At 38.3% G+C, this 18,171-nt stretch overlaps 2 protein-coding genes across 2 annotated transcripts; both read right to left on the bottom strand.

Moving 5' to 3' along the window:
- Positions 1-5,914: 5,914 nt before the first annotated feature.
- On the bottom strand, positions 5,915-6,892 carry LOC116864897 (putative olfactory receptor 52P1). The gene has a single exon (XM_032852711.1). It carries the CDS (start codon positions 6,890-6,892, stop codon positions 5,915-5,917), a length of 978 nt encoding a protein of 325 aa, XP_032708602.1.
- A 9,473-nt stretch (positions 6,893-16,365) lies between these two features.
- Positions 16,366-17,316, bottom strand: LOC116865383 (olfactory receptor 52D1-like). The gene has a single exon (XM_032853653.1). It carries the CDS (start codon positions 17,314-17,316, stop codon positions 16,366-16,368), a length of 951 nt encoding a protein of 316 aa, XP_032709544.1.
- Between the last annotated feature and the right edge of the window lie 855 nt (positions 17,317-18,171).

Here is an 18,171-nt window from a genome sequence, read left to right as displayed (position 1 = left end):
TATATTTAATATATAATATAATAAGTATATATATGTATATATATGTATATGTGTATATATATATGTATGTGTGTGTATATATATAGATAGATTGATGATAACATCTTTATTCATTCGTCATTCAATAGACACTTGGGCTATTTCCATAATTTGGTTATTGTAGATAATGCTGCTATAAACATCAGTGTGCCTGTTCCCTTTGAATTCATTGTTGTGTGGTTTTTTCTTTTTTTAATTTTTATTTTATAATTTTATTTAACTTGTATATTTTCCTTTACATGAATGATAAATGACTCTAAGTCCCCTTTCTACTATATTCTGTGTGCTATAAGTTTCATATTTAGTTTATGTTTTTTTAATTAATATATAATGTATTACTTGTTTCAGGGATACAGGTCTGTGATTCATCATTCTTACACAATTCACAGTGCTCACCATGGCAATACCCTCCACAATGTACATCACCCAACCACCGATCCCTCCCACAACCTCCACTCCAGCAACCCTATTTCTTTCCTGAGATTAAGAGTCTTTTATGGCTTGTTTTACTCTCTGGTTTCATCTTGTTTTATTTTTCCATCCCTTCCCATATGATCCTCGTACTTGTTTCTCAAATTCTTCATATCAGTGAGATCATATGATAATTGTCTTTCTCTGATTGACTTATTTCACTTAGCATAATACCCTCTAGTTCCATCCACATCATTGTAAATGGCAAGACTTTGGGGTTCTGATGGCTGCATAATATTCCACTGTATATTATAGTGATCTGAAGGGGCATGCACACTTCAATGTTTATAGCAACAATGTCCACAATAACCAAACTATGGAAAGAACCTAGATGTCCATCAACAGATGAATGGATAAAGAAGATGAATTAGCATTTTTGTATTCTTTGGGTAAATACCTAGTAATGCAATTGCTGGATGATAGGGTAGTTCTATTTTTTTAACTTAAATTTAATTACCCAGAGTTAGTGCATCATTAGTTTTTGGTATAATGTTCAATGATTCATTAGTTGTGTATAACACCTAGTGCTCATCACATTATTTTTAACATAATAGTCGGCAGCGCTTTGCATGACCTGTTTGACTGCACTTCTGTTGTTTTATTAACTATTTGAGTTAGTATTTAAATACTCAATTTCTGTCCTCTGTCCTGTATACATTTGAGAAAATATCAAATCAGTAGCTTCTTCCATTGAACTATAATATAAAAATGCTGAGAACTTCCTAATAGTGCCCAAAATGATGAAAGGACTTTTTTTTTTTTTTTTTGCTTTGAACTGTGTGCCTTAAACAAACAAACAAAATAAAGCAATGTCTGTCAAAGGCTGCAGAACAGACCACTGGACAAAGGTCCTCAGTTGGTGGCATATATTCAAAGTATCAATCTCTCAGATTTATATATGTCCACATGTCTATATATGCATATGGATGCAGATGGAATGGAGTATTGACCTGTTTCACACAGTTACTGACATGTAAGATTCCAAGAACAAAGAGCATGATATTTTAAAAACAATCAGGCAAAATACAAGAGACACAGAGTAAATTAATAGATTTGAATTGCTAATACAAACTCAATAAGCTAAGAAGTTATAAAGATTCTAGCATATTCTCATGTGTAGTGGTCTACTAAAACAGCAACCACAGGACTGAAGTTTTAAGAACAGAACTGCAAAGCAGTGGTACTTTAAGCAGAAGCAGAAAAACTCATCTGAATATTCATCTTCACTCATCGAAGAGATGTTTGGGAAAAGTATATTCAGCCTCATACTATGAAATTGTGTGTCACACAAGCAGAAAAGCAAAAAGCAAAAAACCTGCTGCAAATAAAAGATGAAAGCTAAATAAGTGTCTAGGAATATGGATGGGAGAGTCATCATTGTGAGAAAGGGAACTATATCCAGATGCTTGTATTTATGCTTTAATATTTTAATATAGAAGGCAATTATGAGTAGACATAACACATGTCTAAAGGACAGACTTTGGGAACTGACATCATGTTGAAGTAGATGGACAATTTTATATCCAGTAGTGTATCCTACCACATTTGATTGCCTTTTTGAGTGCATGTATTATTTTGACAGCAACAACACAACCTGAGATAGCAAACATTAACAACATTCTTATTTAGTTCAGTGTGAAAAAGAAAACTCAGACAAAAATAAGGGGAGGTGAACCATGAGAGACTATGGACTCTGAAAAACAATCTGAGGGTTTTGAAGGGGTGGGGGGTGGGGGGTTGGGGGAACCAGGTGGTGGGTATTAGAGAGGGCACAGATTGCATGGAGCACTGGGTGTGGTGCAAAAACAATGAATACTGTTATGATGAAAAGAAATAAAAAATTTAAAATAATAGTAATAATAATAATAATAAAATAAGTGTTGAGGAGAGCCATGCACATCGTTAGAAGCTTTTTTTAGGAGCCCTTGAAATATTTTTAAGGATTATCTTTAGGGAATATCTGCTTAGGTTACCTGAGTCAGCTGTAACTGTGAAAATTGAGTTATCATAATAATGATAGACAATTTGGTTACTAGAAGTTAGAAAATCCTGATAATAATTCTGTTGGATGTGCTCAAGATGTGAGCTCCCTGTTAATCTCAAAGTCAGTCCACAGGCCTCATGTGAGGTTTCAGTGATGTGACTGTTTCAGTAGATAATCTCCATGTCACTCCCTAATGTCCTTGGTCAGACTTCCTATTCAGCCACTGGAGCTATAACCAGTTCCAGGCAGGTGTAATCAGATACTGGACATCAGGTCACACCTAGGACCTGGAGCTCCTTGCCATGGGATTTCCCCAGCTCCATGGCATGGGACAGCCCAACCACCAGATCTGCTGTCATGCCTACGCAACCACGAATACCTGGGGTTGAGGACATGAGCCCCACAGGAACCCTGAGCTCCACAGGAGTCATTGGGTAAAATCCTCTCATCTCTCGCAGATGACAATTGTGAAATGCGTCTTCTAAGGCTCTACGCTAGTCCTGCAGGGTTGGACAAACATCTCTACTAATCCTGTGCAACTAAATAAAATATTCCCTGTATTGGCTCTTCCTCTTTTCAGATTTCACCCCACCTGTTTTGTACACTGCATCCCCTGTGATCACTTCTCTAAATAACTTGCCAATGTTCAAGCTTCTGTCTTAAGCCCTCCTTTCTGGGACACCCAGCTTACATTCCCCAGTGGTGAAAACTCCAGTGCTTCTTTCCCAGGACCTAAGACTCCAGTGAGAGCTATTCCATCCCCTAGAGATTTTTAGGAGTTAATTATATACAAAACCATTATACAATCACTGGTATAATAATTTATAATTTACTTGGGGCTTAGGACATCTCCAGGCAGAAATCCCTCAGGAAAGATAATGAAAATGAAATGGATTTGGCATTGATTCAGCCCCTAAAGACCTGACAACCAAGCAGAGAGTGACTTAAATTTGACCAAGATACCAGAACATATGAACATTGTTCTAATTTTTGCATGGCTAGGAACAATTCTATAGGGTTAAGGGTAAACTAGTCAGTTAACATGTTTGTCAACACAACAACACTGCAACCAGTATGAAGGTTAACTAGCTGCAAGCTTACACGTCCCTTGCTTGCTGACATAGGTGCCTTGTTCTGTAGCAGAACAAATTTACTCCTTTTGAGATTTGTAGACCACTAGCCTTGAGAAATGAAGGAACAGAACTTTCCCAGGAGATATGTCCCGACTATATTGAAAAACAGTTTCCAGGGACACCAGAGGCTCTGTTCAGGTATCCACATGAGAATAACTTCCTTCTCTTAAACAGACACCCCCAACCATTTCCAAAGCCTTCCGGTTGCACCTGGATAGGAAAGATGTCTTGGAGACATTAGTCCTCCACCTTCCCAAGTTGCTGGCTTCCTGAAAAAGCAACATTCCCCACCATCATTTGACTCTCTGGTATTGATTTTCCAAGCAGCAAGCGGCCAACCTTGAGCTGGGAATCAGTACTATGTCCCATATCATCATTTGGGACATTTCCAGCAAGGCCACAGGAGAGAAATCAAGCTCATCCTGCAGGAAAAACAATCAACACTTGTGAAGAAGGAAAAAAGCCCAGGGAGGAAGGCAGACACAGTCAGGCTTCCTCCAGTGACTTCTCTGATTGTTCTAGTTCCCCAGTTTTCCCAGCTGCTACTGCCAGCATTCCCCACACATACTCCCAAGTGTATCGTGTTTGAGACTTAATAAAATTTTAGCCCCAAACTTCAGTAAAACAAAGAAAATCTTCTCCTGTTTACAGACTAGCTCACCAAAAACCAGAAGGGAAAATACATACCGCAGGTGGACTCCCTTCTATACCCCAAATCCATTCAAATCAGATGGAAAGAAAATCACTCTCACATCTCAGCAAAACCTACGCTCATGCTATCACACAGCTCCTCAGATTGTGAGTGCCTCAGGCCTGTTCACTCCCCGCTACTCATTTGTCAGTTACATAGCGAATCATAAAACCTTGTGCTCAGGGCTCTGTTTTGGTTTGAATTGTGTCTGTGTTTTACAGAGGGTTCCATGTCTGACCTTGGTACTCCTTTCAGACAGGGAGAACCCTGCTCCTCAGCTCCTGCTCCTGTTTCTTCCATTCATAGAAATGGCACTTCTTACACAATCCTCATTTTTCTCTCCTGAAGGTTGTGCCCCTTATTTCAAGTTCTGAAATAGCCTAACCTTTCTCAGTCCTTGTTGTTGAGCTGTGTAGGCTACCGGGATCGTTTATTACTATTTCCCACAGCAAGCACAACTCTGAAGAAGTTTCATCCATTGCCCCGCAGTTGAAGTATTGTAAGAGTTCCATCCAAATAGTGGCCACATGGCATGAAGGGTAGGCATCCTACTCATTGAATTTTGCCTCATATATGAGTTCTACAACATGATAGACACACTAGAAGCTTTCTGCTTTCCAGATCCACGCAACTTCTAATACTTGCCATTACAACCACATTAATTCTCTAGAGCAAGAAAGAATATCCTCTGAATGGAACGAATGCCCACATTGGGGCCCAGGATCTGAGCTCCACAGCTGCCATGAGTACTTGTTCAGGCCTTCTTTCCAGACGCCCATGGAAATTGCCTTGCAAAGGTCTGCAGTCAAAGGGTTCCAGTATAAAACAGACTTTTACAACTAATACCAGTAACAGGACATTCTCAGAAGTTCCCTTTGTAAGAGAATCTTGCCAAACAGTGAATTAGTTGAGAGGAGTGGGAGAGATGACTCTGGGAGTTTTTACAAGTACAAAATTAGGTCAAATGCTTTTAAACCTTTAATTAAGCTCAGGAACTTCCCCTTTTCATTTCCTTTCATCTGAAATGTCTGAGTTTACAGATTATGTCTCCTGTGAATATTCCTTGGTTCTTCTTGGAAACAACAAGACACAGTCTACCCACAGCTGAGGCCAGCCAGCAGAGAAAATATCATAGTGACTATAAATACTCTCTTGTACTTTCCTTGTCCCTTCTCACTGTCCCCACTCCATACATCTTACTTCCCCCTAACCACTCAAATACAAATGCACACACACACCCAACAGACCTTGGCTTTGTATGGCATGTTGGTAGGCAAGTCATTGTTTGGTTTATGTTACCTGCATAGGAAACACTCCACCTTACTTTACAGGCACTCAGTGTGTGTTTCTGTTCAAAGTGCTTTGTAAACAAATAATTTGCCAAACTACCATTCCACTATGGAGAAACTACATCATCATTTTCATATCAAAGGGGATGATAGTCTTACTTTGCAGTTACTGAGAGTATGAAGGTCTCCTGTGACTTAGCCTCTCTGTTCAAGATTTTGGCAGTTAATCAGACATTATGACACATTTCTGCCAGTTGCCAATTTGCTCAGAAACATTTTTTTCCTCGTAGTCCCTAATGCTGGATGATCAAACAGGATTCTGAGTATGGGGAATGCTTATGGATTCCTTCTTCCAGCAGCCATATTTGGTCAGTTTGTCACGAAACTCCTTGGTTTTCACTGAATAAATAATAGGATTGAGCATTGGAGGTACAAGGAAGTAGAGGTTTCCAAGAATGGTGTGTACATGGGGTGGAATTCCCCTGCCAAAACGGTGAGTGAGAAAAGAGAAGAGTGAAGGTGTATAAGAGATCAACATGACACAGATGTGTGTGGTGCAGGTGTTGACTGCTTTGTGGTGGGCTTCTTTAGAAGACAGTCGCAGGACAGCCCGGAAGATAAGCACATAAGATGAGCCAATAGCTGAAATGTCTAGCACAACCACCACCAAGGCCACCACCAAACCATATATCCGGTTGACTGTGGTGTCCACACACACCATCTTCACCACAGCCATGTGCTCACAATAGGTGGTTGGGATGACATGATTTGCATGAAAAGGCATCTTCTGGAGGAGGACAGGCATGGGCAGAATGAAAAGAATGGCTCTCATTAAACTCACTAGGCCAATGAGCCCAATGCGACTATTGGAAAGGATGGTGGCATAGCGCAGAGGCTCACAAATGGCCACATAGCGGTCAAAGGCCATGGTCATCAAGATAGCAGACTGCAAGGCAGATATAGAGTGGATGAAGAACATTTGGACCAGGCAGCCCATATAGCTGATCTCACTCTGGCCAAACCAGAAGATGCACAGCACCTTGGGAATGGTCGTGGTGGACATGCCCAGGTCTGTAAGCGCCAGCATACAGAGAAGCAGGAACATGGGCTTGTGCAGGGAGCGCTCTGTGCAGATAATGAAGATGATGGTGCAATTCCCTAGGATAGTGACAAAGTACATGGAAGAGAAGGGGATAGAGATCCATCTGTGTTTTTCCTCCATCCCAGGGATGCCTTGGAGAATGAAGAAAGGAGGATGACCCAGGGAGGCATTGCAAATGGTCATGGTGGCACCCAGGTGCAGTTCCTGAGAAGAACAATAAAAACCTTCATGAGCCTCAAACTTAAAAGAATCAAGGGTTTCAAGGTGGAAAGCAAAAGGAGTTTTAAGATACACAAAAATTGTTCTGAAATCAAGGCGATATATATTATACATCATAGTCAAATATTATATTACTTATTATATACCATACTATAGTATTCCATTAATAATAATGTGGTCTTCCAACATTAATATCTCACAGACTAAATCCAGCATCCGTTCCTGATTAAAACGCTTCAAAGTATAGGGATAGAGGGAATATTCCTGAACTTCATAAAATCTATCTATGAAAAACGCACAGCAAATATCATCCTCAATGGGAAAAAGCTCACAGCCTTCCCGTTGAGATCAGGAACAGGACAAGGATGCCCATTCTCACCACTCTTGTTCAACATAGTATTAGAAGTCCTAGCAACAGCAATCAGACAACAAAGAGAAATAAAAGGCATCCAAATTGGCAATGAAGAAGTCAAACTCTCTCTCTTATCAGATGACATGATACTTTATATGGAAAACCAAAAGACTCCACCCCCAAACTACTAGAACTCATACAGCAATTCAGTAAGGTGGCCGGATACAAAGTCAATATACAGAAATTAGTTGCTTTCTTATACACTAACAATGAAAATACAGAAAGGGAAATTAGAGAATTGATTCCATTTGGAATATTTTTATTAATTATTTTTATTAATCATTGTTCCCATTAAAGCATGTCATTAAGTACATGAAAATATATTTTGTGAATTTTTGAATATGACTCCACTTGAAGAAGGGAACTTGAAGAATACAAGAAAAAGTGGATAGACATACCTTACAAAATGACCTAATATTTATTACCATGCTCAGTAAACATAAGATGAAATAGGCCAATAAAACAGTTTTTCAGAAATAGGATAGCTTAAGTGCTTACAACAAAATGCTCACTAAAACGTGAAGGATCCACATTTGCAGCACATAAGGTACTTGCAGGGACTCTCATGACAACTGCTCAATGAGGACCAAAGGGAGCCGGTGGCAGCTTCTGGGACCCTGAGACTAGGCTGCTCAAATGGGACTGTGAAGCCCACCTCACCAGGAAAGCACTCACCTGAGTGTGAGTTAGAGTATGGGAAGCCGGGCCCAGACAACTTCTTCAAACATGTGTGTCTGAGTGTGGAGAGCTGTCTGTAGCAATACACATGCACAACCATATGGCTCCTGGATAGTACACTCAGGGCCCTGCATGTTCCCACTCCTAACTCTTGGGCACCCAGAAACCCTGGTGTGGTTCTTTAAGTCACCTAAGGGAAGATCCCCTGGGTGTCCAGAATTAGCTCTCTGCCTCTCCCTCCTTCCCCAAACACACACAAACCAAGCACCATAGCTATTATGTGCAAACTTGACCCTGGAGTTTTCCCTGAGCTCCCAAGGAGATGGGGCTGGTTGACCCTAGGGTTCTGGGTATGTTGCAGTCTTTGGCAGTCATGGATGAGCCTCTAGAGAGAGGGTGAAGTTAAAGCTGAATCTGAAACTAGATTAGGGCCTGGAAGGTTGTATCCCCAGAGCTCTCTTTCCCAAATTGTGTAGGTGTGGGAGCCCATTCGCTTCTTACTCCTTGGCTGGAATAGTCATGCTCCTGAAGGTATCAGAGGTACAGCCCCTGTTGTTGGACACCTAATAAAATGCTATTAGTAGCTCTAGTTCTATCTGTTCTTAGCAACCTCCAGATCCCTTACTCTATCTTATTTCCCTGGCCAATGACTTTACCTTGGACATTTCCTCTCCCCCTGCCCCATGGTATTTTCTGCAATCCCACCTCTCACGATCCAACATCACATCAACTTTTGAGTCCAGATGTGGCCATATTTCTTTATTATTAGTTCAAAGGAAGAAAGTTTTTAAAAAATTCTATCACATCCATTGCAGAATGCACAAACCAACACCAAACATTGTCAAAATCATGCAAAGTCATTTCAGGAGTGGGACTCAGAGGGCCAGATTCTAAATAATGATATAGTGCAAGTTCTGTTTCCTCCCTGTAGGGAGTCTTTGTTCTGAGGCAGCTGTCAACAGGAGGGAAGCAGTGGCTGAGGGAAGGAGAAGCAGAATGAAGGGCCTGACACAATCTATCAATCAACAAAAAGAATCACAAACAAAAATAGGCTAGCAGTGACACATCTGTTCATAAATACATCTGCACAGCTTCCCCTGCAGAAAGCTGGTTCTCGTACCATGCCAAAATCCTGGGCTCTGTCATTCAATCCTCTATGCCCCAGGGAGATGCTGAAGGATCATCATAACAGGTAGTAACCAGAAAGACTCCTTTTTTTCTAGCCCTACCTATTGTCTTAGTTTTACCTTTATGATCTTGAACACTCCTTGTCTACAATTTCTAAAGAAGTTTATCTTTTAGCTTCTTTCCCCAAGTTCTCTCAAATGTGGTAGTATTGCCCAGAATCTGTGACCTCTCAGTCCAAGTTTTAAGCTCGCTCTTTGGATAATCCCATTACTCAGGGAGAATAGCCCTGGCCCAATTTCTCCCCAGGTACTGTATCCTGATCACTAGCATCAATTTTATCACATAGCAGGTAGATAATAAGAGCCAAATAAAGGAATCAGGGAATGAACAGCCCATAAATAAATTCTTTAAACATGAACTCATTATGTATCCTGGTTTATGAGATCCTACATGGTTTGTTTTCGTGTGTTCATGAAGAACAAAAACACAACTACCAAAAGGTTATGCCTTCTTCTTCAATGAATTCATAAATCAGGGCCAATCCAAATTTCAACAACTTACTCTTTTTATTTCACCCATCCCCCCATGGACCTCCCCTCTGGTAACCACCAGTTGGTTCTCTGTATTTAAGAGACTGTTCTTTCATTTGTCTCTCTATTTTGTTTCTTAAATTCCACATATGAGTAATATCATATGGTATTTGTCTTTTTCTGATTGCCTTATTTCACTTGGCATAATACCCTCTAGGTCCATCCATGTTGTTAGAAATGGCAAGCTTTCATTCTTTTTTATGGCTGAGTAATATTTCATTACATATACATATATGCAAAGAATATACACTTTTCTTCATCCATTCATTTATGCAGGGATACTTGTGTTGTTTCCATATTTTGACTAAGATAAATAATGCTTCTCCCAATGATGAATAATGTTGCAACGGACATTTTCAAATTAGGGTTTTTGTTTCTTGGCGGATAAATATCCAGTTGCGGAATTACTATCTTTCTTTTTCTGAATTAGCATGGGGATTTTTTTTTTTTTTTTTTTTGATGGTGGGGAAAGGGTAACTACCCAGTAGTGGAATTACTGGATTGTATTGTACTTCTATTTTTAGTTTTTTGAGGAACATCCATCCTCTTTTCCACATTGCTGTACCAATTTGCATTCTCACCAATAGGGCAAGAGGTTTTCTTTTCACCCACATCCTGACCAGTGCTTGATATTTCTTGTGGTTTTGTTTTTTGTTTGTTTTTATTTGTTTGCTTAGTGTTCATTTTAGCCATTCTGACAAGTGTGAGGCAATATTTCATTGTAGTTTTGATTTGCATTTCCCCAATGAGTTATGGTGAACATCTTTTTGTGGATCTGCTGGCTATCTGTATGTCTTTTTTAGTAAAATTTCTACTCAAGGGGCTTTGCTTATATTAATTGAATGATTTGGTTTTTGGTGTTGAGCTAAGTTCTTTACATAACCAAAGACGTGAAAGACCTAGACTCTGAAAACTATAAAAAATTGATGAAAGAAATTAAAGATGACACAAACAAATGGAAAAATATTCCATGCTCAATGATTAGAAGAATTCATATTGGTAAAATGTCCATACTGCCCAAAACAATCTACAGATTTAATGTAATCTCTGTCAAAATACCAACACCATCTGTCACAAAATTAGAAAAAAATAATCCTAAAATGTTTATGGAACCACAAAAGACCCTGCATAGCCAAAGCAATCTTGAAAAAGAACAAAGCTGAAGGAATCACAATCCCAGATTTCAAGATATGTTACAAAGCTAGTAATCAAAACACTATGGTACTGGCAAAAAGAAAAAAAAAAAATAGACACACAGATCAATAGAACATAATGCAGAGTCCAGAAATAAACCCATGCTTGTATGGTCAACTAATCTATAACAATGGAGGCAAGAATTTGCAATGAGAAAAAAAAAGAAAGAAAAGGAATTTGCAATGAGGTAAAGACAATCTCTTCAACAAATGGTGCTGCATGCAAAAAACAAACAAACAAAACCAAAAAAGAAACTGGACCATCCTCTTCCACTCTACACAAAATAAACTTAAGATGGATTAAAGACCTAAATGTGAGACCTGAAACCATAAAACTACTAGAAGAAAACATAGGTAGTAATTTTTCTGACAAGAGCAGTAGAAACATGTTTCTAGATATGTCCACCAGGCAAGGGAAACAAATGCAAAAATAAACAAGTGGGACTATATCAATCCAAAATATTTTGCACCACAAAGGAAACCATCAACAAAATGAAAAGGCAGCCTACTGGATAGGAGAAGATATTTGCAAATGGTATATCCAATAAGGGGTTCATATTTCTGATTCTTTTTAAAAATAATGTAGCACAAGCACAATTGCAAACCCAGTAAGAATTTCTGATGGTTAATTCTATGTGTCAACTTAACTGGCCTAAAGTGTTAATACAACATTATTTGTGGGTGTGTCTCTGGGAGTATTCTGGAGGTGGGGTGAGATTAGCATTTGAACCAGTGGACTAAGTAATGATAGTAGTCACTAATGTGGCCAGGCACCAATCCACTGAGGGCCTAAATAGAACTAAAAGGGAGAGAAAAGGTGAATTTGCTTTCTTTGTTTGAACTGGAACATCCATCTTTTCCCTTGAACATCAGCATTCTTGCTTCTCAGGCCTCAGGTCTCCTACTGAGCCTCACACTTATCAGCTCCTTGGTTTTCAAGCCTTTAGTCTCAGACTGAATTATACCACTGGCTTTCCCAGGACTCCACTTTACAGACAGCAGATTGTGGGACTTCACAGACTCTAAATTTGTATGAGCCATTTTTTTTTTAACTTCTTTCCTTACTGCATGAGTTTCCTGAAGTCACATACTGTGCCGTATTCATCTGTGAATTTCAATGTCCATTTTATCTAGTACATAACTGATCCCACATAGAAATCTCCTCTTTTATCTGTTTATCTATCATGTTCCCATCCATCTACTTACTTATCTATGTCTCTATCTATCTCTGTAATCACCTATCATCTGTCTATCTCCTATTGGTCTGGTTTCCCTGGAAAACCTGACTAATACAAAATTTTGTGCTCTAATATAAGCTGTCCAAAGGTTACTTTTTGGAAGAAATTTTGATGTGCTCAAGATTTTTCATTTTTGAGACACCTAAAACAAAAAGTAAATAATGTAGTCAATGATCTGCTTTCCTTAACTGGAATGAGTAGAGTTGTAATCATATAATAGATTCAGAAATCTCCTTCCTGTTATCTTCCTGAGTCACACCAAAAAGGAAAAAGCCTATTGAAGAGGTTCTACCTGTTAAGTTCCTGCACTCTGGGTAGAGTCAGAAGATGCAAAACTGTGACTGGAGAAGACTAACTGACATGGTCCTGAAAATAATTTAAAGTGGTAGGATTTCTAACATATCTCTTACTCTCTGTCTGCTCCAACATGTAAGTGTAACATTTTTCCATTGTTAATCTGTGGCTGATACCCTCTTTCCACCCTCCTTCCTACTTTTTCTCTTTCTTTCTCTCTGCCTCTTTCTCTTTCCCTTTTTATTCCTTCTGTTTCTTCCTCTCTTTTAAAAAAGTTTGAGGATAATTGATTCCCAAAATTGTTCTTTTGGTTTGTGTCCACTCTAAGATTATTTTTCCAGAGAACTCTAATTTATATAATATATAATTAACCTATTTTTTCTATTTAGAAAATAGCTATAATGTATTAAGGTTATAAATTCTATATAATGTATACATTATTTATTACCTTGATATCATTGGTTATGTTTTTAAACTTAGTTTCATAGTTTTAAACTTACGATTTTATCTTGTTAGTATATTTACAAATATATTTATGTTTCTGTAATTCTAACTATATTGATACAAATATATGTTAAAAATAATTTTAAAATCCACAAATAATGAAGAAAAGAATACAACTGTTAAAAAATATAGAGCTCTAAACATTTTCTCTTTTGGCTGTAATTTGCTTCATCAAAAGTTCATTTTTAAAAAATATAGTAAAGGTTTTAATAAGCAAGTTTCTTATGGATTTGTGTTATCAGTATATTAACTTTATTTATTACCTTTTGTCATTTATATCTTATATTCATATCTTGTTTTCTCTGATAATTTTCCTTGACTTTATATTTCCCAAAGTAAGTCCCTGATTTCAAAATAAGAAAAATGGTAAGATGTCTTGATACTTAAACTATCTTTGAGTTGTCTAAATGACCATTACGTATCACAAAGATTTGCTTGCATACTTTTCTAAAAAAAGCATAATAGAAATAATTAGGTTTGTTTTGCTTTCTCTTTTTAAAATTTTTTAAACTTTATATTCAGTTTAGTTCACATACAGTGTATTATGTGTTCAGGGGTAGAAGTTAGTGGTTCATCAGTTGCATGTAACAGCCAGTACTCATCACAACAAGTGCCCTCATAATGCCCATCACCCATGCCCCCCTACTCCCCCTTCAGCAACCCTCAGTTTGTTCCCTATAGTTAAGAGTCTCTTATAGTTTTGCATTCTCCAAATTCTAATTCTATTGTGAGAGATCTCTCATTATCCATGTAAGATAAACTTTATGATGATTGTTCACTTTTTAGATTAGATAAAACATATTCATTTTTACATGTAAAGATATTAAAAAGGTATTGGTAAATACATCATGGAATAAACAAGAACCTTGAAGATTTAGTAATGTCTTTACAGTCCATAATTCATTCTTACTAATAGGATACTTATGTGCTACTAAAAAGGTAATCACAGATTAAAAATCCTTAAAAGTTAATTGTGTGTTATGTATCAGTTGGGAATTCCATTCTCTTCCACTTTGATAATGTTAGTTAAGATGATAAACTTAAAACTAAGATTACAAATAAGGACTTCCTTCCCATACCAGCCACCTATTTACCCTCTACTGTACAATCTTAAAGGAAGAGATGGGATACTTTGGAAACATCAAAAAGAGATTGCCCTGATCCTCACTAGAGAAGACTTCTCAGGTACTGTAAATAACCAACACAGCAGTGAGGCTCTGAGGAATTGATCTTTGAATACATGTTTCCAGCTAACAATATCTCTTTTCTAAGGAAAATTATTAAGGCATCCACATATTGGAACCTTAAAAATCCTCCAGAAACAGATAATCTTTTGAGGGCAAGAGCTCACCCCAAATTTTCTAATTATCAGATGATGATACAATGTCCAGCCTCTAGACAAGAAAACAAACAGAGTTAATTTTTGAGATCTCTGTTCTTTTTTATTAATTTGCTTTGCTATTCATCTTCCATTATCTCATAATTTTGTGTATTTTACCCAGTCTGAATTTGTTTTAGTAATTTTTAAGAGGGAGATAGTTATCACAGTTACTTAATTGTCCTTTCCCCAAAATATAGGAAGCAGATTATTGCAATTACTTTTTTAATATAATTTTTATAGAGATGGCTAAGTTATTTGGCATGGGAACCATGAGAGGATTAAAACCAAGATACAGGTCAGACCATTGCCTCAGCCTAATGACAAGAGGACCTAGTTTTAGGATGAATCATAAATTAATAATTATTTCATTTTAAGAAAAAAAAATAGAATTATCTTCATGTGTACATACTTTCCTCTTTAATAGGATTTTTATACCTTGTCACTGCAATGCCATATTCTGTTGTATTACTTTACTTCCTCTCTCCTTAGAGTGTGAATTTCCTGAAGTCACACACTATGTCTTATTCACCTGAGAAATTCAGTGCCCACTGTACCTATTACATAGTGGATCTTCATTATATACTTTTGAATGAATATTCAACTAAAAGGGTGAATAAATAAGCAGTCTTTCTAAAGTGCTTGCAAAAGGCCTGTTGTTGTTGTTGTTGTTCATAAATTAGAGATGTCCAAAGACTGGGCAGATGTTCAGAATGCAGAGTTATGCATAATGGTTATAAAGTTTCTATTTATGTGACAAAATGTTTGGAAATACATAGTGCTGATGGCTATATAGCATACTGGTTTGAAAGGCAGGTTTTATGTGATATATTTTATAATAGCACAATAAAAATCTTCTTATATGACCCTTATGCTTCAAATATCACATAACAAATTAAATCAAGTCTTTATAAGTTGAATCTCAGATCTTAGAAAAAGAAAGATATGGATACTGAAGTTGAAAAGTGGTACAAATGCCTTAGAAGATGGAGAGTTTCTGATCAAAGACATACAGTGAAAAAGTGGCTCAGGAGAAGACTGATGTATTGTGTATGAGGATAAACTGGTTATCTGCTTTCATCTCTTTCAAGGTATCCAAAGACAAACACCCCAGCTCCTATGGAAGGCAAGCCTGTGCTAAATCATGATGGCCAGCTCTTTGGAGAAAGCTACTTGTTAACTCTGACTAACATGGGTTATCCTGGCTAGCACTAGCAGGAAACTCTATGTCCTGATATTTTGTATATACCCAAAATGTTGACTAAATGAGGCAAACAAAAGGTCAGACTACCTCCACAGTGGCCCACAAAATCATTTACATGTAAAGTTCATCGCTCAGAGAATATTGGGCAAAAATACAAAGATCGTCAGAAATGAAGTGACTATATTAGCTCCGAAGTGTCATTTTTTTGGAACAATTCTTTGAGAAACTTTAGTTATGGCTTTCCCACTGATACATGTGCTTTCAAACTTTTTACAAAGAGTTGATTAGCAGTCATCATTCTCCATCTGTTTAAATCTAATGCCAGATCCAGAAGATCCTGGACTGCCTCAGCCCCTCTTTTGTCTTAAGGTTGACACTGTTACTGCAAACAGTCTTGGTCTAAGAAAGTGCCGGCAGTCAATCAATCAATGTGGATGTGTGTATCATTCTAAATTTCTTGAAGCTATACGTGAGGAAATCTTTTTTGATCCCTTTTCCTCTTTCCAGGGCTGGGTTTTCTGAAAATATAGTAACTTACTGGTTCTTACTGTCAAAAGTACTACTACCATGCCTCTTGATGCTGTCCTACAAAGATGCAAAGCCTACTGGACTATTGATGAGCCAATAATAGCCCAACAGGAAAATAGTATTCTGCAGATTCAGCAAGTATAAATGTGTTCTAAACACTTCAAACTCTTTCAGATAATACATGATACTGGTTTGCTAGAATTACCAGAAACAGAAATCTCTAGTTCAAGGAAGGTGACAGATTAATTGTAACTTTTCCCATTGATCCTTGGGGTACACACAGAGTCTAGCTACCTCCTTCCCATAAAAAAGCCAAATATTCTCAGGCGGATCTGTTTGGTATTAATGCCATAGACCAGGGGGTTGAGAACAGGAGGCACAAGGAGATAGAGATTTGCAAGTACAATGTGGACGTGAGGAGGTACTTGGTGGCCAAAGCGGTGGGTAAAAAAGGAAAAAAAGGCAGGTACGTAGAAAATAAGAATCACACAGATGTGGGCTCCACAAGTGCTAAATGCTCGGAACTGGGCATCCTTGGAGGGCAGGCGCAGCACAGCCCGCAGGATCAGGCCATAGGAGGCGGCAATGAGGACCACATCCATGCCAGTGACTGAAAGTGCCACAGTGAGACCATAAATGGTGTTGGGCTTGATGCTGGCACAAGCCAGCTTGGCGATGCCCATGTGCTCACAATAGGTGTGGGGGATGATGTGATGTCCACAGAAGGGTAAGCGTTCGATGAGGATGACAAAGGGAAAAACAAAGAGGAGGGCACGGACCACACATGCCAGACCAATCTTCCCAATCACTGCGGCATTGAGGATGGATGTGTAATGAAGCGGTCGGCAGATAGCCACATAGCGGTCAAAAGCCATGGCCAGTAGAACAGCTGACTCTGTGCCAGAGGCAGTGTGAACAAAAAACATCTGCGTGAGACAGCCATGGTAGGAAATTATGTGGGACCTAAGCCAGAAGATTGTTAGCATTTTGGGCAATGTGGTGGAACAGAGAATCAGGTCAGTGATAGAAAGTAGACACAGGAAGAGGTACATTGGCTCATGCAGAGTTCTATCTGTCATGATGATATAGATGATGGTGCCATTGCCAATGAGAGCAACGATATACATGGAGCAGAAGGGGATGGCAGCCCACATGTGCTGGTCTTGCATCCCAGGGATTCCAAGTAGAATAAATGTGGAAGGATGGAAGGCAGTGTCATTGGTGACCGATGCAGAAAGCATAATGATGAAGAGAACACACGGCTTTGTCTTCCTGAAAGTGGTTAGAAAATGAAATGGATCATTCTAGATGTCACTTATTCCTCCCACATAACCATTGAGTTTCTTGCCTCTCTTTCATTCCTAGCAGTTCTACTCTAATTCATGCCTTCCTCATTTCTTGCATGAGGTATTAAAATAGCTTTGTAACTAATATGCCTATTTCTAGGCTTCCCATCAATCAGTGAAGCCTCTAATTGGTAGGAAATATTTCATCATGTGAAATTCATCAATAATAACACAAATGCAACCTTCCTTAGTGTATGTTACTCAGAATCCCTGTATTACCCTCCTCTGATCTACACTCCACCACTTCCCATCATATTCTAGGTCCTGGGACCCTGGATATAGTCCAGTCCAGACTCTCCTGCTCTCTCACTTCTTATTGGGTTTGACCATAGGAAACACAAGCAGAGGATTAAAGGCAGGTGAGGGATTTATTCATTCAACTCTCTCCCCATAGGATTGCTGCAAGCTGGTTTTTTCTCTATAAATATCCTTCTCTGGCCTTGGTTTCTTCTTATAACCATGTCCTCCTCTTGTCCCCTCAGTCCAAGGGATGACAACAGTGCCTGCTGTCACTAATCCAGGAACTTCACAAACACTAGTGACTTCCCTACACTTACATACATGTTTGAAAATGGTTTTTGTATTACACGGCCCTGGCATTAATGCCTTTTATACATAAGACCAAAAAATAGCATTTAACTGGTAAATGGATAAAAGATTGAACACAAGAAATGAATTTTTTAACAGACTTTTTTAAGTGACCACAATTGAAAAACGGTGTTTCTTTGGCTCAGACAAGATCTTTTCTCA

The sequence above is a fragment of the Lontra canadensis genome, unplaced genomic scaffold (assembly GCF_010015895.1).
Source record: "Lontra canadensis isolate GAN:19392208 unplaced genomic scaffold, GSC_riverotter_1.0 scaffold7, whole genome shotgun sequence".
In the NCBI taxonomy this organism is placed as follows: domain Eukaryota; kingdom Metazoa; phylum Chordata; class Mammalia; order Carnivora; family Mustelidae; genus Lontra; species Lontra canadensis.
This window is presented reverse-complemented; position numbering and strand designations above follow the sequence as displayed.

Coding starts and splice junctions, on each gene's coding strand:
- LOC116865383 (XM_032853653.1), bottom strand. CDS start 17,316: ATGCTTTCTGCATCGGTCACCAATGACACTGCCTTCCATCCTTCCACA.
- LOC116864897 (XM_032852711.1), bottom strand. CDS start 6,892: ATGACCATTTGCAATGCCTCCCTGGGTCATCCTCCTTTCTTCATTCTC.